The sequence below is a fragment of the Argentina silus genome (assembly GCF_951799395.1).
Source record: "Argentina silus genome assembly, chromosome: 10".
In the NCBI taxonomy this organism is placed as follows: domain Eukaryota; kingdom Metazoa; phylum Chordata; class Actinopteri; order Argentiniformes; family Argentinidae; genus Argentina; species Argentina silus.
The window spans coordinates 22,774,072-22,801,770 of NC_139664.1; the positions used below are offsets into that span (position 1 = coordinate 22,774,072).

General features: G+C 42.7%; 1 protein-coding gene across 1 annotated transcript; it reads right to left on the minus strand.

The window, feature by feature from the left end:
* Positions 1 to 72: 72 nt before the first annotated feature.
* On the minus strand, positions 73 to 27,699 carry plekho1b (pleckstrin homology domain containing, family O member 1b). Its single transcript, XM_083678468.1, has 6 exons — positions 27,561 to 27,699; positions 26,743 to 26,889; positions 12,398 to 12,538; positions 9,498 to 9,602; positions 4,908 to 5,009; positions 73 to 4,431 (listed from the first exon to the last, which is right to left on the minus strand). Exons 1-6 carry the CDS (start codon positions 27,585 to 27,587, stop codon positions 3,658 to 3,660), a joined length of 1,296 nt encoding a protein of 431 aa, XP_083534594.1. The 5' UTR covers positions 27,588 to 27,699; the 3' UTR covers positions 73 to 3,657.

Here is a 27,699-nt window from a genome sequence, read left to right on the forward strand (position 1 = left end):
TCTGAGCAGATATCTTGCATCAAGAAGACAGATTTTGGCTTCACATGAAGAGACAGAGGCAGTTTATTTTGTTAAGCACATTTATTCAAATGAAACCCTGAGCAGTCAGGATTTCAACCTCTGAGTCAGAGTACAATAACTTGTTCTCCATTCACATCAAGTAATCCACCGACACTCCGTAATCTCGTATTGTATTCCTATGGTACTATCTTCCTATCTCATCCATCATGTACACAAATTTAGATTTTTGTAATCAGTTGGGAACAATCCTTAGAGTTGCTGAGTAACTTTCCATGAATCCTTTTTGTATTTAAGGCTACGGTAGCTACTGTTTCAAAATTGGAAGGGAGAACTGAAAATATGGCAGGGAAAAAATACAATACAGGAAAACATTTCACATTTAAATTAACCAAAATATTCAGTCTCGATTAGAATTTCACAATGACTGATCAGATTGCATTTTGACCATCAACATTGGACCTTACAACGTATGGCTACATCCCAGAAGGTATTAAAATGCCTAATCCAATGGCTACATTGATGTATTGTTTTACCAAGCTCTGTTTTTGGATTAAATTATGAAGAATGGGTGTCAAATAGAATTTCAGGTCAACCTGCAAAAAAATAAAAAGCATTATCCATACATGGGACTGTCAATACATTTTACATTATAATCTATGTATTTTAATAGGAACTGTTCTGTTGCTTGTACTGCAATGTTATCTTTGGCATAGCTTTGAGATGCTATTATTGCTGCCATTGAAAAATACTCTACACCTGGATAAATCATTAAATTAATCTACACCGCCTATGAACAGACATGCAAATTCCAAGGGTGAAAGTATTCAGGCATGACGTACAAATTCATGTTTATTACAATTTTCGGCTTCATTGCTAATGCTCTTTTCTCAAAAAAGCAAACAACGCATATTCAATGCAGAACAACAGTTGTTGAATGAGGCTGATTGCTATAATTGTGGTTGTGTCTCAAGTACTGAGAGAGCTTGGAGGTGATGAACTTCAATGTAAAGCCATTTCAGTTTCTCTGTCATGTCATAAACCAAACTTTTCAGGCTTTTGGGAACTCAGCAAGAGAGCTTAATTGCACTGCTACTGAAAAAGGAAAGGGGCATCAGGATGCAGAGTCAGAAAATGTGGAGAACGCTTACTCTCCAATGCTGTGATGCTAAAATATTAGCACTTTTTCATCCTGTAGCGCCTATAAGAAAAACATTGTCCCCAAGAAGTGCAATATCTCACCACACAGCAATGTATGACATACTGCTATGTCTCCTTGAACAACAATACTAGCTACCTTAACAAAGAACAGCAATGAGAGACTCAGTGGCTCAAGCAGAAAAGCAAAGCCGGAATTATCATCATCGGAAAATAAAAATGGTAGTGAGACATGTCCATTTGAGATTATTAGAGATGCTCAAAAGTATTTACAGGGCTTCGGAAAAAGAAAAAGAAAAGAAAAGATCACCAATCATCTCAGGTTTGAACAAGCATTTGGTTTTAGTTTCAGCCTTACGAGATCGTACTTTAGCCAAGGTCAAAACTAAAAGGCTACAGGGCAATTCTATTGAAGTAAACAATGTCATTAATGGCCTACTAAGCTTTACTTTTTACCAGGGAAGGCTTTTGCTTTTCTGTTGTCTCTCTCCTTTTAACCTTCCTCACTTTTTTGTATGTCCGTTAGGGTGAAATACAGGTGCAATGTTCAAAACCTTTGACCCCTGCATATTTTGTTTTTAAAAGCATACCTTTAATCCTTCTACAAAAGTATTTAAATCAATACAAAATACAATAATCACAACGTAATCATAACACTGTTGTTTTGTAAAGTCTGCTTGACAGTCCAGAGTGAACCATTATCACAGCACGTTACTTTACGTAGCTGACTGTAAAAAAGGCAGGGGGGAACTGGCGAGACCATCTATTGGCTATTGCTTGCTCCTCAAGTATTTCCCTGTAGTTATGGTTACAGTATACGTTGCATAGCTCCGCTTTCTCTTAAGAACCCCATATGATAAACAGGGGAGTAGGATAAACCTTTGCGTTTTTCCACATAATGGTTGGGATAAAGGGAGGGTAAGTTCATCCAGAGGGCAACCTCAGCAACAATCAGCATTACCATTATCAGGCTAACTTAGAGCCACATGAGGGATGCATTCACAATAGCACAATTGACACAAATTGTCCCCATCATAACCTTAGATTTGAAAATGGAAGGAACTGAAGAGCCCTTAGGTTCCAGGACACAGTAGATTGTCTAAACAAATGTGTATACAGTTAAAAGCCAAACAGGCATCTGCACATTCCACTTGCCAGTTTCACCTTCTCATTTTACAGCGTTCTGTTATAGTGCAATTCTGTTATTATCACTCATTTAGCAAATCACTTCCAAGAGGTTCCTCTCAGCACTGCATCTGATCTTCATTTTATGTTTCTCACTCACACCAATGGAAGCCATCTTGCCTCTGAGATAGTATCATAAATAGATTTGGCTGGAGTGGCCATTGGCTGTGCTAAATGTTCCCCCTCTGTGTTTTTGTTCCTCATGTCAACCTGGCACAAAGTAAAACAACAACCATACAGTAAATGGCTTACACACATGACCATAACTGGTCCAACCACCACCCTTGTGTATTTTACTGAAAACAGCAGAGATGAGTTTGGGCCAGTTTTTCCTGACCACGTGATCCGACCAAACTCCTGGCCCTACTTCTACACTATAACTAGGACCTAAAGTCTGTTTTCTGTTTTAGAGATGAGAACAGATGTGTACTACTGCCCTTACTCTATTCGAGAGCTGTGGAGGCTGGTATAGGCCTACCGTTGGTACTGCTGTTAGTATTGAGTAGCTAGTGAGAACTTTCCAGTGTTCCAGTGTGTTAGGAAACAGTCTCATTCCAGCCATGAGAGAGGTGGGTGGGGGACAGAAAGGGTGGTGGCAACCCAGTTCCATTTCCGGCCTCATCTCTAGAGTAATCCTCTCCCACCAATGACGATGTAGAGGGACGTCAGCTCCAGTAAAGGCAGCCACCTGTTACGTTGTGTTACACTAGCACGGTTAGTATTGGCATTAACCATCCCATCGTCTATCCCCTAACCAGGACAGCCTTTCCCTCTCTCCCTATGCACCCCAAAACTTCCATCTGAACCCTACCTGCCTGTCATATGGCATCGCTGTGAAAACCAATGCAAAACGTCCAGATTGAGCCCACAAAACCCAACACTGCAGCACCCAAGGGCTGCTAAAATAGCAGTCGATTAGTTGCAGAGAAGCTAGCTGGATAACCTTTAATTTGAGACATTAGACATTAGTACCTGCTTCTCTTTACCATTGCCCCCACCCTACTACAAAGAATACTAGTCACAGTGGTCAACCATAGAGACCAACCATATAGGGACATTTGGCAGGTTCTTCCCTTTACCCTTGCTTCCTACCCTTCACATACAAGGAGTGCTCAAACGCAGTGACCAACCTTCAGGAAATGTTGGGGGCAACAAAATGTTATCAACCGGTCAAATTCAAGGAAACATAGAACGGGGAAAAAACATCAGATATCTTTTACAATATTGTGGCTTTTGTGTGCATGTTTTCTTTCTTCACATCAGTTCGGTTCAAAGTTCATCTGAGTGTTCCCATCATCACATCATGCTCTTCCTGTGCTGAGTCTGCTTGCCGCTGTGGGAGGGTGTGAGGGGCGAGAGGGGAGAGGCCACGGCACCTGAAGGCGATGATGAGTCCAGCTGGCGGTACAGCGCCCTCAGCTCCTTCACCTCCTCCAGAACTTCCTTCGCCTGGCCCCACGTGGACGCTGCCTCCTTGAGCAGTCTCTCCGCCTCCGCCCGCGCTCCCGCCTCCGACCCCTTGGAGCCGTTCGGTGAGTTCTTCGCCTTCCCCTTTCCCTTCTCTCCCGAGGCCTCGCTCGGAACCACCCGCACTTCTGTCAACAGCTCCTGAGTTCTCTCCAGTTTCTGAGAGATGAGGTCCTGCAGCTGGCTGATGGGTGCCAGGTGGCCGGGCGGAGCCGAGGCCGGGGAGTGAGGGAGTCCCGGAGTCCGCAGCTTGGTGGCCCGTGTCTCAGAGTGTGAGAGGATCTCGTCCATGGAGGCGCAGCGGCTCTTCTCGGCCGGTGTGAGGCGCTTGCCGGCCTGCGGGGTGTGGCCGTGGCCCTGCTGCTTGTCGTCCCAGGCCACGGCGGTTTCTCGAGGCAGGCTCTGGGACTTCACAGAAGCCTCACCAGCGGCAGTGGCAGAGAGGGCGCCGTCCGTTTTGGACCTAGGGCAATCGGGGGTGAGGCGCGTGGCCGGTCTGTCCAGGTCAAACCGGAAGCTCTTGTCCTGGCCCTCAGGGGCCGAGCCATCCTCCTCCTGGATGAGGTCAAGGGTCAGCATGCCATCCGAGGTAGATGTGGACGCCTGGACATAGAGAAACAGAAAGTGTGTTAGTGGTGATAGCCACAGCGAGACAGAGACATACACTAAGTAATAGCCACAGAGAGAAAGAAAAATATACTCATTGATAGCTACATTGAAGAGAATAACAACATACTGAGAGAAAGAGACAGTGATCGATATTTTGAAGCCTGATGATGATGACAACTGATAGCAGTGACGATAAGGATTGGGGTTCATGTTTTATTTGCAAGCAAGACATAAATAGAAATTCAGCCTTTGAGAAACGAATGGACCATAACCGAATCATGAATTTAATTCCATTTAATTTCTTGATCTACTGAACTGATCCACACTGTGGTGGTAATCAGACCTTGGACCACATGCAGCTTGCATTTTCCACACTTTTCTATTGGCTCCAATGTGTCGGGCTGAATGGAAGTACAGAGGGAAACCATAGTTGATGACAGCAACTCTCCCAGGAAAAGCAGGGTACCTACCACAGCCATGAGGTGGCCTCGTGTAGGGAGACGGCGGGTGTGAGGGATCTTTGCCCGGTCGCGTGTGAGATGGGACAGAAGGTTGTCAACCTCAACCGTGACCTGGGAGAAGAGAGCGAGACATGGTAAAACAAAGTCAGTGACAGGATTGACATTGTCACTATCCTGAGGGCTGTGTGTGTGTGTGTAGTTTATTGATCACATTAACGACCTGGTCATTGATTATCTCCAAGCATGTGACTAATTGGGGAAAATTGGCGCCAACAAAAAACAACCCTCAGGGCCTTGGTGAACAAAGAGCTAACTTCTAGCCACACTGGCGGCCAACACTCCTGCAGTAGCAATGACAACCCTCTCTACTGTATAACACGCACCTAAAACATACTTTCTTTCATTTATTGGTAGTGGGGCTGACATGTAATTGATGTGTTACGGTTTGTAATCTATCTATCTATCTCTCTCTCATATCATTTACTGGTATTATATTTAAACATCAAAGTCCAATCATCACTTGCATACTGTAAAGCTTTTATCCATTTCATTGCCATAACACAAAGCCCTAAGCTGATATGTGGCAACTTCCTATGAATACACTCTAAGAGGCCCCAAATCCAGAGTCACAGAGTGTTGGATTTGGTTCCTTTACCTGAAAATGTGGCTAATCTGTATTTTTGGCAGTAGAGGCTTAGTGGAAAGGATGGGGGTGTGGATAGGAGGGTGCAAGGGAGTTATTACAATAAAGTTTCTCAGGCTTTTAAGGGATTTGGGGGGGGGGGGGCAATTATGTGTTAATCTGTAAGCTCTCAGTCTCTCTTCAATAATGGAATTGTACGGCCAACATGATGTAGCTTATCTGACTTCCCAATACTTCTTCATTTGGAGCAATTGAAAATGTGTAATGCTGTTGTAACACTGCTACTGTATTGCTATAGGGCCCTATTCAACTAAACCCACTGCTACTGTATTGCTATAGGGCCATATTCAACCAAACCCACTGCTACTGTATTGCTATAGGGCCCTATTCAACCTAACCTACTACTACTTTATTGCTATAGGGCCCTATTCAACCTAACCTAACCTGGGTTCTGGGATAAGTCAAAACAATGTTTCCTGCTTTGGATTCATGTTCACTCAACAAAAAAACAGCTTGTAACAAAAGAACGACAGAGTCTCTTTAGAACTTGCTTTCGTGTGGCTGGAATATTATGTAAAAACAGTTACCAGATTTGATCTAATCAATCTTTCCTGTATCCTTGCCTCTTGATTCCTCTATTACTATTCCTTTGAGACATGATCAACAATAGGCTTTATTAACAGATTATTTATTACCCCCAACACAACACTTCAACATAATACTTTTACATCATTGTTACACAATATAATTACAACACCATCGTTTTATTGACATTTTCCCCTGCAAAGCTGTTCTATCATATAAACCTCAGCTCGATCCACTTCCATTTGTTCTATATCTGTGTATCATTATTGGCCTTGGCGTTAATGTCTTCTGATGTTTCTAAGTTTACAGTCATAGAAGGGGGAAAACCCAAACACAGAGGGATACAATACCACACAGGGCAAGATGTACAGGTAACTACAGGTAGGTGTACAAAAAGGTAGGTTGGTGAGTCTTAATAGCTGCCTCATGTAACTTGGCTGTTGAGCTTTCCAAGATGAGTATATCTAGATAGTATAATTTAAGTTGGTTTTAGGTTTATAATTTTTTTCTTTTTTGCACACATAAGGACGCATTTTCATTACATTCAATTTCAAGTTATCAACAGTGTTTGCAAGAAGAAGTAACCCTGGACACATGCATAACTCCAGGTCTAGCAGGTTGTTTAGGATCGGAGACCACTGAGGTCGGAGACCACTGGGCATTCTGAAAACATCACTGACTGAAAACATCACCCCGACAGAAACTTCTTCAGCAAGTTTGATCTGAAAGTGACGATAAGGAGTGAAGTAAAATGTATGAATACATTTGAAATTAATTAATTGGTCAGATCAATTCTTACAGGAAGAAAAAACATTGTTACATATTGTCTTGCAGTTCAACTGCCTCTAAAAGAGTTCTCTGTTCCAGATAGAAATGACAGCAGGTGAACTCTTGCCAATCGATCTACACATTGAATAGAGGACGAAGACTAAGCCTACAGATTTGGGAGTATATACACGTGAGAACCAAAAGGTGAGAAACAATTGGTCCCAGGGAACTCCGTAGGCTTTTAGAGCAGAGCAGAGCCTAATATAGAGAACATAGGATGTCCCTGGGAGGATAGATGTTTCATTGAGATGTTGAAAAGATTGGAGACCTGTACTGTTAAAAGATATCATCTAAGGTGTTAATGTTCCTGGAGACCTGTACTTGTTAAATACATCATATAAGGTGTTCATGTTCCTGGAGGACCACTGTAGGAAGATAAATGGTTTGGAACCTGTTAAGATAGAATTGTTTCTCCAAATCGGAGATTGCCATTGCAATTGAAATGAGATCTTCAAATGTTTATTAACCTGTCTCCATACCTCTAGTGTATTAGCCATTATGGAACCAGAGAATATGACATCTTGTAACCTAATAGGTTGTATTAGTGCTTCTTAAATTGGACACCAAGACGCTTGCTTGGTCCAACCACATGTTCAGGGATCACATGTTCAGGGAAACAATCTAAAAACCCTCAACAGAGTAAAGCATTATATTCCATTATACTCTTCCATTCTATTCTGTTGATCCACATTCCATAACAACGGTTGAGAAGAGTGTGGTAGAGTCCTGGTCTCCGGTATCAGGGTATTGAGTGGTGAGGACACTGGAGCCCAGAGGTAACCGATAGCTCCTACATACACTACCCATACACCTGTCTGTCTGTTTGGATTCTAAATAGGATTTTTAAAAGGTTCAATCAAAGGTTCTTTGGTTTGAGCATTAATTGTTGGTGCATTTTGCCCCATGGCCACAGGGGGCAAAGCAGTTACAGATTGCACCTTTAATGTGATAATAACACTTGTAGTTCTGCATTTTTTCGGGTTTTGTAACTAAATTTCAATGAAAGTCCATCTGCCTCCTCCCACCATTATTGCCTAAAATCTTAAGCCAGGGCTCTCTTGAAAATAAAATGTACATCTAATGGGTCTCATTTGGATAAATAAATAATAAAAACAAATTATTAATAACAATAATAATAATAATAACGGTAGACTAGATCTCTACTGTACCTCTGTTATGTAGTAGATAGCAAGATAGCAAGAGCTGATGTGATTGAGTTGAGTTGCCTTGTTGTCTTCCACCACGTGTCGTTGACAGACCTCTATGACGCAAATAAACACAGCTTTCTCGTTACGGTGAGAGCATGCGGATGCTATAAATTACACCCCTCTTTGAGTGAATGAGTGTGTGTGTGTGTGTGTGAGAGCACCTATGTGTGTTTGTACGGTTTGTGTGTTTGTGATAGTGCACAGCAGAGTGTAAATGTAAGTGTATTTATGAGGGAGACAAGACCACAAGTAGGGCTGGAACGTGACGGAGCATCCCACTCCTAAATGGAGATGGAAGTTTGAGGAAAGCCTTTGATAAGGAGTGGCAGATTGGCCTGGGAGAATGCCACATCTGGCAGTATCTAGCTTCACTCTACAGGGGTCATTAATACTGCACTGTGTGTGTGTGTGTGTGTGTGTGTGTGTGTGTGTGTGTGTGTGTGTGTGTGTGTGTGTGTGTGTGTGTGTGTGTAACTGAGCTAATACCCTCAACAGGAAATCTGTTTAAGATAGGGAGGACTCAGCAGTCACGCTATTCGGTCACAGCTTTTCACTGTCTTGGCACCCCGCTGGTGGAACGAGCTTCCCACTGCTGTCAGGACTCCAGAGTCACTACCTATCTTCCACCATAGACTGAAGACCCATCTCTTCAGGCTACATCTTGACTGTCCCTCCTAAGACCTCTTCATCCCCACTACCCCCCTGTACAGTTTCTCTACTGTTCTTCCTTACTGTAATTCTTTCTTCTTCTAGCATTGTGACTGCCAATGGCCCCTGGTCCTGGCATAGATTTGTTTTTCTTATGACTGATGTATAGATAATTCACTTACTTAGACAAATGTACTTGTTGTAAGTCGCTTTGGATAAAGGCATCTGCTAAATGTCATGTAAATGTAAAAGAAAATGTAAATATAAAGATAGTAGATCAGAGTGTGATCCTGTTCGCTCATTTCAACTCCTATGCAGCTCTATCATATAGAGTAGAATCTTTTTGCCGTTCAATAAATAAAATGTCTATGATTAAAAAATTATCTCACAGACTGCACCTTTAAAGACCGCTGTCTAACTTCAAAAGATAGGTGCCTGTGATAGAGAGTCACACAGACATAAGGTTGAAGAGGGTGTACAGCTGGACTGGTGCTGTATATGTATAGAGAAGATTGGATAGATAGAAGAAATATGGTAACAGCTTAATCTTTTCTTCTGATTGGTAGAAATGCCGCCATGTTTCTTCCACCCATCCCAATGTCTCAGACTTCCAGGAATGGCTAGGAACTAGGGGATAGAGGGGCTGGGTTTGGGTTCAGCATCAGCAGGGTGCAGATGCAGTCTCACCTCATCCAGAATGCGGTTCTTAGCTCTGGTGATGGCTCCATTTAAGGCGGTGATCCAAGACTCCTTCTCCTCAGGACTGACAGCCAGGAACACCAGGTTTTGGACCTGAGCGGGGAAGAAAACAGGATGATAAGAGAGAGAGAAGGGTCATGGTAAGGAAGAGAGGAGGGCAGAGAAAGGGTTCTAATACTTTAAAAAATATAGCTTTTATCCTCCCTTCATTGAAGTAATCGCTGATCTAACATGACTTGATAGGTGAGAGTGAGCCTTCAACTGCATGGCTTTCACCAGTCATATCATGTCAGACAGGTGATTACTGCAAAGACAGGAGGAGGGAAGCATGCATTTCCAGAGTATTGGAACCAGGCCTACACTGGGCTTGCACACCATGAATCCTAACCCTATCCGTAAACCTATCCCTAACCACATTTTAGCCAATTCGGAAATTCAACATTGATATAGCAATTTTCTGATCCTCGCAGTGCAACTGCAATGAAGGTGAACTGGAATGCAATCAATTGGTTCATCAAATAAACAACAATACTTGAGTTAAGGGGTGTGTACTGCAAGTGATATGTTCAATTTCTAATAATATAATATGTTTAGAAAATCTATATCGCATTTTATGATCACTGACTGTGGGGGGACATGCAGCGTTTGGCCTGTAGAGGGAGCGAGGCTTCGTTGTGCACCTGTTGCAAATGAAGCCTCGTTAACGAAATGGTTTAAGATGTGTGTGCCTCTGCTTTGGACAGGAGAAGGCTGAAAAGCTGAGACTGGAAAGTCAACCAGGACCGGAAACGGATGAAAAGAAGTAACATTCTAAATAAACTGGGGTTTTCCCTTATCACCACCACCGAGTCCGCCTCCGTGTTTAGGACCTCGTTACACTGACGTTTCGGTCAAAAGACCTTCTTCAGAGTGTAAATGGTCACAGTATGGTCAAACATATACAAATGTGTAATCACACTGCATCTGGGACTATCTACATTCTAAAAAAATGTTTAACTTGAGTGATCATTTTCACTCACTTTGCAAGTCAGTGTTGCATGAGTTTACAATTTCATATGTCTTTTCCTACTCTGTTTGCACCTGCATTAACAATATCAGGAGTGCAGATACTTCCTTTATTTACTAAGTATTTATAAAATAAGCAATGTCGGTTGCTGGGAAGATAAGAGTGCTCTACGACAGTGTTGAGGTCAACTCATCTTCAATAAAGGAGATTAATTGAAACTCCAACTAAATAATAGCTGAATGAAAACTAATATCTCAAACTCAACCTCAGGCAGGGAAACACCCCACTCACACAAACGTAGGCTTCTCAGAGCAAGAACTGAACATCACAGAATATATGCTATCCCCATGACAACACTCATGAACACCAACTCCAAAGTCCTGTATTTTGTACGATATTGTTTTTTGTTTGTTATTGTTTTGGCCACTATGTATTAATCACACAATTTATAGGTCAAATATCCTTTACCATGTGTATGACCTTTTCTCCCTCTTGCACAATTCTTCAAAACCACCTGTAAAGGAAACCTTCAGATAGGCATTTCAGAAACCCATTCACACCACATGTATGTGCGTGTACGGGTAACGCACATTCACACAAAGATATGACCATATGGTGTACTTTCTCCCGATGGGGCTACACGAAACTGCAGCCGTGTGGGAGAGTCATATAGACATCATCTGTGTGTGTGTGTGTGTAAGTTGCCAGCCCAACATGACACCTTATCCTCCTCCCTCCTGCTGCTTCTGAGTGTTTCTAGGAGAGCATGCAGATGGCAGAAATCTGTGTGCGTGCGCGTGTGTGTACACAGAATTTGGAAAGAAGGGGTGAAGTGTTAGAATTCAAGTGGTCTTTAAATCATTGGACATTTAGTTGTTTCCTTTGTTGGGGAGAAAAGGTTTGTGCATGTGCGTGTCATGGCAGGTTCAAAAACACTCAAGACAAGTCGCACAACTAGCTGGTGTTATTACATCAGCTCTGTCAGCCGGATAGACACACAGCTTGATTGACAGGGCTGGTCATCATTTGAGCCAGCTCAGAGGGCCAGCACCTCTGTCTACAGTCATTAGCTGTGATCCTGTTTGACTTCATTTATCTCCTCTCACCTCTGCTGCTTCTACCCAGAGACACCGTGCTGAACCTTCAGCCCTAGATGCCAGGGTTGGCTAGACACCATGCTGAACCTTCAGCCCTAGACCCAGGGTTGGCTCGCATAGTTAAGCAGGTAAGGTTAAGATTTCGTTTCATATCGTAACTTGGTGTTGAAACAGAACTTAATCCTCCTACCACCCCCCACAACCCAAACCACAACCCTGCCCTATTCTCAATTCAATTAAAATTACTTTATTTTTCTAGAGCTTCCTGTGTGGAAATTGCTACAAATGGTAATGGTCAACACAAACAACACTGCACTTTCTTATCCCTAACTCAAGAGTTAAGACTGGCTTAGCAGGCTACGGTTGTTGTGGCACACCAGAGACCTGGGTTGGAATCCCGTTAGTTACGATGGTTCAAACTCAGTTATGCATTTGGTACAGATAGTCAGTGTTTAAAAGGTTCGACAAGCACACACAGGAGCTGAATCAAAATGTGTAGCCTACAGACCATGAATGTCACACATCAAGAACTGTCCAAGGCTATAGCAATGATATGACACCTATATGAAAGTGATGTGATACATGATATGACGGAGAGGGTGGTAAAAAAGAACAGTCAAATACAGACAGTAGTCTGTCACAGCAGCGGCACTGAGGTAGCCCACAGTTTCAACGGCAGTATACACACTGGCCTACTGTAACCCTGTCTCCTAAGCCAAAAAAGTGCAGTATTGAAAAGCCCTATTCAGTACAAAAGCCCCTGTGCTCCATCCCTGTAGACGTACCGTGTTCCCTGGTGTTCTGGAGCGCAGCAGGGTGAACTTGCTGTGGTTCTTTTTGCTGCGGCTCTTGGCCTTGCGCAGCTCCTCTGACCGCTCGTAGTCCGTCAGGTCCACCACCTCCTGAATCTTCTTCTCATCCTTCACCTGTGGGGGAACAGACGGAGCAGTTTAAACAGATGGACCGATATTGGGGTTAAGGAAAACATGTTTTGTATCCCGTGCCCTCCCATACTCTTTATGTAAGTCTTTTTCAACCGCCAAATCACTCAGGCTAAGGCCACAATACAGAGGCCAACAGGCTGAATCATGTTACAACTGCAAAAAGTGTAAAGGTTGCAATGATTGCCATCTTCAGTGGTTCACAGGAGAAACATGAGATGGCTATCCATCTACGGTCCGACCTACAGGGAACAAGCAAACGTTGGCAGGGTCAAAGCAGCCAGCCTGCTACAATTGTTGTCCTTGCAGATCTGTCTACAGCAAAAGAGATTATGGCCCAAAATGAATCTGAAACAAACGAGAAACTAATGTTTCTGGGTGGTAGTAGGGGGGCGTCAGGCTAGAATATGCAAAGCCAAACATATATATGACGTGGCAAGGTAAAGAAAAATAAACAACAATGAATTCTTGATTCACATGGCCAGTTAGGATTCTTGCATGAATTCCAATATCACCACCCCACTCACTCACATATACTACCAATACACCAACAACCACACCACACCAGCAACAAACAAGACAAAGGCAGTAGACTCGATAATGCTGGCTACTAATTGGATTACGGTCTGTGAGGGCTTTGTGTCTATGACGCACCCCCACCCTCTTGCTTCGTCACGGGCCTGTCCTGGTACCCCTGTGGCAGCATACGATTCTATTGTTGAGTGGCTTCCTGGAGTATCTTAATGCTATTAAGCTTGGCAGTAGGCTCTGACCCATCAGTTTGGGTGTGTGGATGAGGAAACAAAACAAAGTGTCCAAAGCTTTCATGTCCCTCCATCCCTTCCATCCCTTTAATGTCCCTCCATCCCTGTGGATCTCTGACTGGGTTTGACTTGGGCTACAGCCTAGCCAGGACTTTAGGTCTCAGGTGAGGTTACACATTGTGCAAGCATGGTTCCCCGAAAACCACCTCTGTTCCACGTGGGTGGGGAATTATGCTGCCATTTGGCATGACGGTTGAACCTGAAGCACTCCGGACATGTTGGTTACATCAACAGAAATGGGGAACACGAGTTCCAAGTTAATGAGAAAATGTGGGGAAATGCTATTTCTATCCTTTGCACTACATAGGTGTTTCAGAAAGAGCTTGGTCAAATATTGATGTAGTTTGCCTGGTACAATGGAACCAGTGGAATAGTCCAAAAAGTGCAAACTCCAAGCGAAATAATGCTTCCTTTTAAGTATTTGATGGGCACTCAAAAGATTGATACATGGCTTAATCATTCAGTGATAAGCATAGCAAAGAGAGACACGATTATCAGTGGTCAAGCCCCCCCATCAGTGTTCCAAAGCATAGAATAGAATACCTTTAGCCCTCATAGCAGTGATCTCTGCTGCCCTACTAAGACTAGTGGTTTGACCCCAAGCTCCTTCACGGAGGTCAGGTCCAGGGCAGCAGATGCCACATGGGGGGCACAGCTTTGGCATACTCCCCCACAAGGCAGTCTGTTATTGGGGCCCCCATAAAATGTTGTGAGTGAACATATTGAATCTTCTTTCCCTTTTGTAAACAAAACCCAAACTATACTTTACTATTAGCGAAAATTTTGAATACTGGTATAACCTTGCATTCTCGAAACAACAATCGCATGGTGTTTTCGAGAAAAGGCATACTTTAATGCTTGAACTTAATGCCTATTATTTCCTAACATTTGCTTGGTGACTGTGTTGAAGATATTGCTTCTATTAATGTGATGAATGTATGAATTGAACAAGCATATGTATTCTGACGCCTAGTAATGATAGCATGTTGCCAAGATAGCCAGACAGAAAACAAATGTGGATTTAAGAAGGTTGATAAGAAAATGAGAACTTCTCTGCTTTCAGGCAGGGTTAACATAAATACATACAATACCAAAACTGACACCCCAAATTGTCATTGCTTATCTTGAGTATAAATATATTTATTATATAACCAAACCATGCACTTAGTGTTCGACCCATTTCCAGTTTTCGAGCATTTTTGAATTTGGGTCAATTAAACCATCTTTTTAATACATTACAAAGGATTAGTTTGCAGCGACACAGCACAGCTGTTTTGGGGAAATGTTAGGTTGTTGTGTGGTCTTGGGAGGGAGGCGGATTGTGAGCCTCTGATTGAGAGAGAAGCTGGCACTCAACAGAAGGTTTTGGGAGATATCAGACCCCACCAGCCCCCCTCCTTTCACATGTCCCCCCTAGTGCTGATGACACTGACTCTGGTTTTAATCATCACCCCCCCCCCTCCCTCAAACACACACACACACACACACCCTATCTGGTCCCAAAGACAAGGCTCACTTCCCTTGTTTTGTTGCTTGTCTCAGTGGCTCGCCACGCTCCAGTATGGCTTAGGCAGTCACGAGCCTGATGGGGGTCTTCCTCTTTTACCACTGCCCCTGTCTGACTGAAACCACTGCAGGCTAGGCCAGAAGTTCTCCTTCCTATTTGTTTAGTTTTTCTGCAAATGATAAAGTTGTACTAAGTTGCCCCAGTGAATTGGAACCCTGCCGTTCAGTTTGTGGATTGTGGCCCATATCCTCTCATTGGTTATGCATAAGGCCATGAGTTGTTCCAGACCACGCGACCCAACCAGGAAAAACACTTATCTACACCTTTACTGGTCACAAGAAAACCACTGGACTTGTGAGACTCTTTGACAGGTGAGACACACTGATCTGTCACCCATTGTACCCAAGGTCTTGACTGAACGTGAACTCAAACCTAACCCTGTCCTTGTCAAAGCCTCCATCTGAACCAGACGTGCATGTCAGGACCTGCTTTGACGTCCCGCCACCCCCCCCCCCAGGCACAAACGGTCTCTCACAAAGTGGAAATCAATTTCTATTAGAAGAGTGGGGCAAAGGGGAATCAAGCTGTGGGCTCTTTAGCGTGCAGCATGGCTAGAAGACAACAGCAGCAGTAGGGTCATGGCGGGCAGCTAAGGACAGTACCATCGCATTGACACTTTTTCATGGTCGGGAATATAGGGGGAAACTAAAACTACAGTAACACTTTACAGTTTCATATGTTGTCACTACTCCTTTGCACCTAGTAGCAATACGGTAATATTTTCATTATTCATCAGATTTATGAAAATCAGGATCTATGTTATGAAACATGAACAATGTGAGAAGTTAGCTCAATAGTTGTTCTCGAGTTGATAAAGTAATAATGAAACTAGCCTTGTAAATTAAAGGAGAGTATCTCATAAAGGGCATCAAAAGTAAGTCTTTGTAAGTCTTTTTTCACATGTTGCCAAATGATAGGATATAGCCTATGAACCTTGCCTGTAGAAGAACCAACATCATATCAATCAGAAGAAACAATTTTTAGAATAGAACTCGGAATATAGAACTCACCTTTCTATATTCTGAGTTATATTCTAAAAATGGTTTCTTATAATCTAAAGAAAACGACTATTGAACATCTGACATTGTTCATATTTCATTATACAGATCCTGATGTTCATTGAATCAGAAATAGCCAAGCACGCACATTGCGTTGAAAATGTCTAAATCTTTTGAAGCTAGTTTAATCTTGGTGCTAGCTGTGAGTGGGGCAAACAACTAATTACTTGGCAAAGTTTAGTTAGACTACTGCACCGAACGTGATTCCTAGTTAGATATCAAATCTGCTAGCAGATTGACAGCTGGCAACTGCAGATCAGGTGGTTATCTAGCTACTTCAAGAGGGGTCAAGAGGGGACAAAACACGGAACGTCACAGTCACTCAGTCCATGATCACTGTTTCGTGACTAGCAACGGCAGCATCAGCACTGAGGTAAACAGGCAGCTTGTGGTTTTTCAGCAGCCTCAGAGTGCCTCTGCATGGTCCTAAAGCCAGGCGATTACCTGCTCGCCTTTGCATGGTCCTAAAGCACCCAGAGTTGCAGCTTTTAAATGTGATCTCATGGATACAGTGGGGGGGGACAAAATGCCTTTTTCAAAAAGTAAGTGGGACATGTCCCACCCATCCTTAATGAAACCTACGCCCTGCTCTTGCTCTGAAAACGTCATGCCAGGGGATTGTCTGAGCCCTCAGTAACTGGGGACACCTGCAGGACATAATTGCAAGGGGAATGTAACTGAGTTGAGATGGTAAACTCACTTCTCAGGTTCAAATACCTCCACTCACGGCAACAAGTTGCTAGCTTTTCGGTGGCATAGCTGGTTTTCATCAGGTATTTAGGAGATGCTCACATGTGTTGGCAATACCGAGGATACAGACTGGAGACTTGTGTGAGCTCGGAGTGTGAGGAAGCAATACAGTTTTCAGCAACATGACGTCCATTGCAGTGTGTATGAACAGCTCTCCACCTCCATGGCATGTAAACTGCAGTACAAACAGCCGCCCGTGGAGGTTGATTGACACCGGAGCGCGGTGTCCTAAGCCCCTAATATTAACCTACCAAGAAATGAATCGTGAAACGCAATCTTGTCAGGCTTTGTTGAGACTCTTTTGTGGCGTACAGCCGTTCCGAGACTCGGCCCTATACATGTAGTTCCCCATTGCTTTTCTTGGGTGGGAGAAACCCAAGTCCCCAATGCTGCTGCAAACAAAAGATGCCTGATGCTTATTTTGGCAGAGGACGTGCTGTGCAGATAAACTACAGGGGACCTTTTCCGTTGCGCACCGACTAAGGTGGTGACATGAATATTTAATAACGCTGCTGTATTACATTAAGCTTTAAGTAGGGGCATCCCTTTTCAGAAAGGGGTTAGCCACCTCCAAAATGACCGGCTTACAAAAACATCTATGGGTATATATCTGTTATACCTCTTAATTAAGAGTATAAGAGATTTAAGATATATTTTCCTGTGGTATCAAGTATATGCTGTATGTGAGGTCACAAGCAAGCATGGAAGTGATCTGCTTATGTCTTTTAATTATAATGCCTTGCAGCATCCTCTACTGGGACCGATGTATTACTTTTTGTTTTTGTTTTGATTTTATAATGTCACAGTGCGACCACCTGCGCATGGTCTTTGCACTTCATGCACGCTGAAAGCAAGCGCCAAAACACTTCATGCAATTATGATTTAAAACGTATCAATTGAAGTGCTGTCCATACTTTATTTCCTATGTCTAATGTAACCACTAAACACTATTTCTAGCTCTGCAAGTATGCAGTAAATATCTTCATCTGATGAGTTCCTGGAAAAAAAAAAGTCACTGTCCCTATACATGGAACTAACTACAATTTCCTACCTCTAGCACACTGGCATTCTTGTACACACTAATATGTTTATGGATCGTTATAGAAATGTGTCCATCAATAGACGTTTATCATGGTTTACAGAGGGGTCTGAATTTGACCAAAGTTCTCTCTCTGACTCCCTCCTCACCATAGTCATATGACTTGGTGCATGAATCCCACTCAGGGGCCATTTCAACCCCCCTTGTGAGGGTAGTTGTATTATTAATATTCTAATCCCTAGGTGTCCTGAAGTCCACCAGCACCTGATGCATGATTAATCCTGACTGACAGGCCCATCATTTGAGGATCATGGCAGTGATGATGTGCACTGTCTAAAGAACAGGGACCCTTATAGGTCCATTGCCTCCAGTGCACATCATCCTACTATATGTGAGAACATAGACTTTGTGGATTCTGTTTGGACACCCCTGTTGGCTTGAAGGAAGAATCCTTAGCTCAACAAAAGGCTTTGGCTTAATCTAGCAGCATCACAATGTCCATCAACTAGTTCATAAATGATAAGACATCCACAAAACTAGAACGTGAATCCACACACTCTCCATAAAGTATCTCCTCCTCTATAGAGATTAGGTCACCCAGGAAGGGTGAGCAGCAGCGAGCATTCTCATTAAAGTTGCGTGGAACACTGTTAGGAGGGGCGGGGGGGTGATGGAGGCTGCATCTCAATAGTCCCAATAACTCCAGTTATTCAAACATAGGACAGGTGAACACTATATGATGGATGTCCATTAGCAAAGTTCTTTGAATAGTCTTTGCTCTACATGTGTGCAGGTAAGGAGAGGAGACAGGGAGAGGAAGCCACTTTTTGACTATTGAGATACACCCAGGGAGAGATAGGAGCATGGCAACACACACCGGTGATATCAAAGCTCCAGAAATAGCACTGGTAACACCCTCCTCCCCTCTCCTCTCCTCCTCCTCCCATAGCCATAGCTTGGCAGCATTCTCTGGCACGTGTTTGACAAATGAACAGGGGAATAAGACGAAGGAGGGAGGAAGGGGGCAGAAGAGCCAACTGTTAAAAGTGTGCTTTTGAGGAGAAAAACACTGCAATGCTCTGGAAAGAGAAGATAAAAAAACAATACGTAGAACTCCCTTGGAGGTGGTATGGATGGCGAACAAGCAGTGATATTAACTAAAGCTCATTCCCCCCCTGCTCTGTCTAAATGCATGGTAGTTTCAATCAGTGTGGTACAGTCGCTTTTTAACAGTAAGCCATCAGACATGGTTGAGACATTGCTGGTTGACTAAACAGAGGTAATTTCCAAGCACCTAAAGGCACAATCTGGGATGTTTTCTGCTACACAATGGTCATTTAAATTCAAGATGCATACCATTGATATGTCAAAGAATATGAATATGATAATAAATGCTTAATAAGTTTAGTACAACTGGCTCACCCAAAACATTAGGTTATTTAACATCATAGGTTGTAAACAAGTTGTAAACAAGTCCTTGTAAACAGTCTTTGTAAACACAGTCTTTGTAAACAAACAAAGTGTACAGTAGCTTTGATATATAAATGTTTATGTCATGGATTGCATCCAGTGCTCTGTCTTTGAATTTGAGAGTGTTCGCATATCCCTGATCCTACTCAACATTAAAACAAGTGCTGGGCTGGCCAGTTGGTTGAAAAACTAATTAATTATTGCACCTTCGATGTTCTCAAAACCGTGACACTTTGCTGCGGCTTGCAGGACATGTCTGTTTAAATGAAATAGAGAACTGTGTCTGCAATGCATTTCTCCATTGCATGTCTGTGTGAGTAATGTCCTCCTACATCAACACTTTGACTTATCATATCCATGTGATTCACAGACCCTCTATTAGTCTTGAATCAGCCATGGCTTCCCAGATGCTTAGCTCAACCCAGTCCCCATCACACGCATCCACATGTTCAACACAGAGCAGCTGCCAGGAGATTGTTGCCGCAGACACTTCATGATTCTGGTATCAACCACCAACACTAACTACATTAATACAAAACAGAATGTATTCATTGCTGCCAGCTTCATCATTAAGTTGTGACTAAAATATACCCTGGTGTAAGAAACGACTGATGTGTGACTTGAGGTCCAATAGTCTCAGTATGAGGAACTTGAAGAGGCTGCTTCCACTTTGAGGACAGTTGACAGGGTGGGGTTGTTGAAATTGAGATGAAATATAGTGTCAACATCAACATCTTGATTCAAAGTGAGAAACCTGTTTAAATGAAGCCATGCAGATATGTTCTCTCTTTGGAGAGCATGGGTAGTGCTTGATGCAGCTACTCTCTAGGGTGCCTATATTATCAAGGCAGCAACAGTGTCATTCACAGGGCAATGAGGTCACTGTAGTGGTCATTGATGTATAAAACAAACATGCGCACGCACACACACACACGAATGCACACACACACACTAAGATGCATACTTGATGTGTCATTGACAACAGCTGTCTGACTGACAGGCAACAACCAGAAAAGGTGCACTTTCTGCTCTTCACACCATCTTGGATGGGAACCTTGTCATGATTAAGTTTTTGTAAGGAGCCATATTGTGTGTCCATGTTCAGGCTTCTTTGTTTGTGTTTGCAGAGTTTTTTCGCCCAGATGTAATAAGCATAACAGTCGATGCTCTCTATTTACTAATTCAACCTAAAATAAATAATTTGATAATGATCATGATAGTGAATGCTTGTGTTGGTTCCATTGTTATGCTATATCATGCATTTCCAGAGCTGAGGATTAGCCACAGCAGGATGGTGTATGTGTTGTATGTGGGTTGCAGCAGGTTTGACATGATTGGATTACAGGACTATGACTCAGATATAGCTGACGGTGAGTCATACTTGCATGGTATCAACAGTATGTTTCTCAGTAGAGGCTCACAAAAGGCTTTTGGACGGATGTTGAATCATGACAACTTTCCATCTTTCAATTACCCCCTTAAATGCCGCCTGGACAGTATGTTGTGTAGGTGTGTTCAGTTTTCACAACACCACCTCAACCACTGACTGGAAAAGATGGAAAAATCTCGACTGCTCTTCTCTGACCCCCCAATGGTCATGCCTATGGATTTCAGTTTGTATTGACTCCACAGTATCAACAAACTCGGAAAAAATAAAATCTGGTGTAAGGAGAGCAGAAATGCACAATTTGGGTATACAACATACTTCTTTTTTTAAACTGTTGTTCAATTGGTTCATGACACAGTCCTTTGTCTATTCATGTCATTGACACCTTGATACCAGGCCATTATTAGAGTCACCATGGCGGGTTGCCATGACGTAGGTGTAGACTTCAAGGTCTACCCCCTGGCGGGCTTTGAAGATTTTCTATAGGGTTGGCATGGAAACTAGCACCCCTGCATGCCCTCTCTATCATTCTCCTGATTGGCTGTTGGACACTGGACCTACAACACAGCTCCCATTCAAATCGCAGAGGGAGAGAGAGAGAAGAGGTGGTGGTGGTGGGGGGGGGGGGGGGGGGGGGGGGGCTGGGGATTAAATAATCAACCAGAATAATTACCTCAGTTCCGTCAAAGAGAGAGAGAGAGAGAGATTAACAGAAGGACAAAGAGGCAGACATTGTTTCAGTTGTGTGTATCTTTCAAGCGTAATGTGGCTTGTTGGTGTGTCATTGCTATAACACTAAAAAGGCCCACTTCCAATGACACACTTTCCTGGACCTGCCTGTTGGCATGTTAAGCCTGGCATGAGAGGCCAGCTGGCAGACACTGGCCAGTGTTAGACCAGCATGCTGCCTCGCACCATCAGACAAAGAAATGGACTTCAAAAGTTAGTGCCCTTTATATAAATTTTCCATTACACCTTCCAATACCTATATTCACATGGCTAACAGTACCCCTTAGCTGTGATATGATAGATTCAGAATATACCACACCTAATCATGCCTTACTGCTTCATTGAATTATCAATGTTCATGATATGCTCCTGGTGTTTTTTAATATTTTTAAATATAATTTAATAGTTTATTATTTCTGATATTTTGCTGTGTCTTCTATTTTTTGATGCCATGTTAAGCCAAAGGCAATTTCCACATCGCATGGACAAGAAAGTTGTATTCTATTCTATTAAACAGAATAAATCCCAGAATGTGTATTTAAAGACAGCAAACCTTGTGGAGAGTGCCCCAAATGTTCAAGTGAAAGCCAGTATCTACACAAGTCACAGAAGACGTCTGGAAGCCTCGACTTGTTGCCTTTGACCCCATCCCCCAAATCAAACAAAAGGTGTGTGTATCAGAGCTTAGGATCATCTGTATCTCAATCAAACTGTTTGTTTTGTCTAATCTTGCCATGACATTACAAAGGCTGCACAGAAAGTATTCCAATGCTGAAATAACTACAGTACGATATAAGACTCACCGGACAACGGTTTCTTTGAGAATTATTGTTTTGTACTGTAGTTCAACTGGAATAGTGAACTCTCTGTGAGAAGGGAAGCCTAAACTAGGAAACATGTACAGAAAGGCAAACTTTGGGCAGTTGTTGTTTTGGTGACTTATTTGCAGAAGAGAGAAGGTAGTCAGTTGAGGAAGTTCCATATATGTTTCCTCATAACCACTAGCTAACCACACAAAGCAGAACAGAAGACGAAGACAAACGAAGACCAAGAGGGAATGACCAAGCACATCGTCCTTATTTGGGCTATGAACAATGTCCAGAAGAAGGAACTGAAATTCTGTCAACATTTCCATAGCTCATGTCTAACGACTGTAACATTGTACCTGCCTGTTGAGGACAGAGATATCATAGTGAAGTAGAATGGAAGTGAATCTGGTACGGAATCCGAGGGAAAAGGAAGCGATAAGTCGACAGACAGTAGACTGCAAATGACAGAAAACAGAAATCTGAGCTCTTCCACTTGCCAGTCCTGCCTTCTAACAGCTGTCCCAACTCTGGGGAGGCCTTTCCCTGCCGATTTCCATGAAACCTGATCCATGCCCACACCGGCTCACAAAATAATGCTGGGCCTAAATCCCACTTGAGGATAGTTGAAGGAGGCACTTTTCTTTGTTTACCGTGGACCTGCTAGCCACATGATATGGACGCAAACTACTTCCCACACACAATTTATTAAAGGTAAAAGGGTCATCAGTTATATGATTTCCTTATGCAGCAAAGTAAAAGCAACTTTTCTGGTGTGGAAAGCATCTTTATTTCTTTCAATACCATGACAGCTTTTCAGTAAAGCGTCCGCTGTATGCCTGTGGTACAGTGTGCAGATGCCATGTATGTAAAGGTCGTGGAGAGAGATGTCCCACAATAACACACAAAACATGACACATACTATAAGTAACCCTGTCATCCTGAAGGGTGGCAGGGTTTAGCTAGGGCAACTTTCTTTTAAAACCACATTTTGTGGAGGTACTGTAAGTGATAAGGCAATGTCAACGATGTAGAGAGAGAGGGAAACACTGATCATGTCTTGATAACTCTTGCCCCTATGGTAGATTCTGTGTGATGTGTGTGCTGGAGAAGGTGAGGTGTGTGGTGAGACTGAGGTCCACCTGTTGACGACACTTCTAAATACACAGTGTGACTATTGAGCCTGACCAAAATCAACCTTCCGCTTTACACTTCTCCTTATAGATCTGAACACGGCCGGGTGGAAACAATATCACGGAAGCTCCATAACCAACTATAGGGCTATCCGGAGATATAGCCATACAGGCTACACCTCCCAGATCATCTAAGGTCTCAGGGCCAGAGGTGGCTAAAGCTGGGGACTAAAGGTTGATTTCCATCAAGGCGTACACATGACTCATGCTCCCACCATCTAAATTTCTTCCGAAGGCTGCTGACACCTAAAAGGTGAAACCAATCTGTAATTGGTACATACATTTTTGGACTTTTAAATGATATGTTAATGATACATAGCCATTGTTTTCTTGAAGAATACAACTTAGAAATTCCTAATGAGATTAGTTCAACTCTCTTACCCGATCAGAAATATAAGCTTGTTTACTCAATTGTTTGCAAACAATGCAACTATAAATACTATATAGCTTCAAAACATGGTTAAAACTATGATTTAGATTTTATAGCTGATCAGTCCTGGCATCCATAGCTCTGTCTATGAAATTGAGAGTGGTTAAATTTCTCCAGCCGCATCCCTCAGCTGTTTACGAAAAAAGTGGTGGGGTGCCCACGTTGTTGTTGTTTGAATTACAGATTGCCCCTTTAAACATGATGTGGCTGTTAAAATAAATAAACTGAACATGAGCCGCTCTGACGTCATCCACCTTTACAGGCAACCTGAGAATCTAAACGGGGAATAAGAATGGATCCAACGTTTTATCAGGCACTGATAAAAGGCGATCTTCAACCGAAGAAGTTTTCCTACGGGTGCTTCTTTGTCATTGTCAATTGAATAGGTTAGCTCTTATGGGTGATTTAGTCCTGGGTTCTTTGTTAAGAAATCTGTGAGACATGGTGCAAAATGTTCTATAAGGACAAATCTAATTTGATTGGTGTCAATTAATGTAGTGAACCATCAGAGAGCATTCCTATGCGTCAAACACCTTTATTTATTAAACTTTATATCCTATAAAAAAGGTGTGAACATGTCTAACCCTTGATTGTATCGCAACTTGGAATCTTCCTGGTTTGTCAGATGATGCTGTGATCCCGGGAGGTGTTAAAGCATCCCTAAAAATCAAACAACACATCCTCCCGTTAGCTTCAGCTGAGCTTGGCAGAATGCTCATACCAGAGATTGTACAGATGTAGAGATGTGCCACTCTCTTGATTTACTATTGGTTTTGTGAGAGACAGGGAAGATGGCCCCAGTCCCACAATTAGTTAATTGGCTGTAGTGGGAGTGGCCATAGAATTCTATGGGAGGGAGATAATTTCAGGTCATTATTGAGATATGGATTTTTACCTAATAAGCATTAAGAGCATCTTTTTGCCATTGTTTTCATATTTAAAAAAAAATTGCCCTACATAAATCATTGGTATCAGACCCAAAAATCCAGTATCGACCGGGCTCTACCCAGGATAGAGGCAACCAACTCCAGACTTTCTATTAGAGTTCTGATGTTCCCGCTTACAGCAATATGCAGCCAGTCTGTCTGGAGTTGCTCAACCCTAACCCACATAACAGGACAGCTTGAAAAGGACATCTCTGTCGTATCAGGCAGCAGAGTGACACTGACTGAGTGTAACCCCCCCCCTCCAATCACCCTGACACATCACATGCTGGCTCTGTCACTAGGTTACCAGAATAATAAGTAAGGTCCTAATATTGCAACACCACCACACCACACTCCTGCAGTGTCATAGCTATCCCTGGAGCCTGCGCTCTGTTCTCAGTCTCCTCACACCTGCCTGCCTTACTACACATCCGTCTATATTGCTTATTACCATCTAGGGTTATCAACGTTGACAGCTTCCCCTCCGTGACAAGGCTAGACCGAGGCGCTAGAAGTCCATGAGGGCTTTCTCTCTCTATTAATACATGTTCTGCGTGTTTTGGGAGCACATTTGAATTGTGTTTTCTTGCACAATAAACTCACAGGCTACCTTTCTGTGGAAAATGAACACAGTCAATGCATATAGGGATGCACAACACAAAATACCTTATTGAGATAATTTTGCACTAGTGATATGACATGCAATATACCAAACACTTGGTTGAAAACTTCTGTCACATGGTTATAAACAAGTGTCAATGTAGTGCTTCTAAAAATTAATTAACAAGCATTCTAGAAAATACTATTAACGAACTAAATACATTGGAGGTACAGATGTCATTGGAGGTACTGTGTCCTCCAGTTGTTATTTTATTTATACTCTTGCGATGGTGATAGTATATGAAGCATAGTTATGAAATTATTTTTCACTACTTTCCCAAATTTTTACTAAAACTAGCTTGCATTCGGAGCACCGTCTTTGTACAGAACTCCAGATCAACACACATTTTCAGACTGAACAACTGGATAGGAAGAAAAACTAATTTGAGAGACGGGATTGTAGCAACTAGGAAGAGTCGTAGTATTTCATGACATCTCATTCCACACAAACTACTGCTAACCAATGCTCTGTTTTGTTGCATACACACACAGAGAGAGAGAGAGAGAGAGAGAGAGAGAGAGAGAGAAGATTGTTGTCACACAAACCCTGGGGATGATAGATGCAGTTTTGTACAAAAGCCTTAAGTGAATCTGCAATTTTTCAGCTCAGACAAGGGACAAAACTCTGGTCTCAAGTGCCCCTTTAATGCACACATGCACACACACACACATCCTTTTAGAGCTGCTGGTTTAGTCTAGTAAACCTGAGGGAAACCTGAGTGAATCCAGAGCAGAGAAACTCATATTTTGTGTCCCTGGGGACTGGTGCAAGTCCAAAGGTTAAACATATTGGCAAAACTCTCATTCATGATCCACACTCAGTTATAGATGGCATGCTGTAACAAAGATGTTAATATTCCCTGATGAAATGTGATTATTTGAATGATGTTTCCTAATTAAATAAAAGGTGAATCTAAGAAAGGTATGTACTACACATGCAATCAAAAAACATTTGGACATTTGGAGATGAGCAGACCAGACAGTAACAACACACTTAATATGCATTATTTGGCTATACCTACCTACTGCCAGTACATATTGTACTAGTGGTAGGTCTATTTTCGGTTTTAGCACAGACTAGGTGTCGGTTTTAGTCCAGACGTACAGGCCTACTATAGTTATATCAAGATAAAGTTGTGAAAGTGTGCGTTAAATGACAATAACTGTTTTGAGTATTGTTACAACGTGAAACATGATAACAGATGCCATCATCAATGCAGAAATTATTAATACACAAGAGGGACCATGAAATGCTTTTAGACCTGTGAGGTTTATAATGTTTACTTAAAACAAAGCATTGTACATGTCCAACTATGAAAACGTCTGCTTGGCAAATAAAGGGCCACTCACCTCTTTCTCGGAGATGAAAAGCTGGTCCCCTTTAAGGATCACATAACGGTTTTTCCAGATCTCTCGAAAAATCCCTTTGCCACAAAACTTGCGAATCCAACCGAATTTGTCTGGCTGTGTGGGGTGCTGGTTCGCGTCCTGTAAACCCTGCATTTCAGTGGAAGGACAGAAATAGGTGGTGGTTAGAAGAGGACACTGTGTGTGAGAGAGAGCACCTCATTAAAATTCACAAGGGGCGCTGCGTTTAAAAGAAAGAGAAGAGAGTTTGCGTGCCGGTGATCCAAGCCCTTGTCATTTCCTTTGTCATGTAGATGCTGTCACATTCCTCGGGCCACAGTTTTCTTGAGCTCATGTTTTTAGTCACATAGTGACCGGCCAGCTAGCGACACACACCCCAAGAAACAGGCCAAGGCACCTCGACTAGCCTGCATGATAGCACACACTAGAGCTCCATAAAACCATTGTCTTTAACACAGCATCCTACAGGGCAGGCTCAACTGGACACCTTTAGTTCCATAAGGTATTCTATTTAATCGGGGAACATTTGTTAATCAAGTCTTTAGATCATATCGCCACTGGTGAGTGTCCTTGACTAAGATGAATGAAAGTAAAGCAAGCATGTCTAACAAATGGACACTTTGGACCCAGCAGGCTATGGTAACTGAATCAGCCATGGATCAAGTATCACACTGGGTTTGAGCAGAAGCACAGCAGTCGTTATCTTGTCGTTTTTTGTTACGGGGATGTCGTTGGAAACTGTTGCAGCTTTGAACCCACAAAATGTTGTTCCCACATATACTGGCGACGTTTACGCTTACCCGTTTAGCTGAATTGTTCTTCTTCATCGTGGAGGATATGAGGGCTCTCGACAGCAATTACCGACTTCACCCAGTGTTAACTCCGTAATTTTGCACAACGCTGATTGCCAAGAATCACAGTCAATTTGGGACGGGGGTG

What these genes read in the sequence shown, in the direction of transcription:
- plekho1b (XM_083678468.1), bottom strand. Translation starts at nt 27,587, where the DNA reads ATGAAGAAGAACAATTCAGCTAAACGG. An exon ending in AGAACAATTCAGCTAAACGG is followed by an intron (nt 26,890 to 27,560) that starts GTAAGCGTAAAC and finishes ACTGAAATGCAG; the next exon opens with GGTTTACAGGACGCGAACCA. An exon ending in CCAGAACACCAGGGAACACG is followed by an intron (nt 9,603 to 12,397) that starts GTACGTCTACAG and finishes TTCCCCGCTCAG; the next exon opens with GTCCAAAACCTGGTGTTCCT.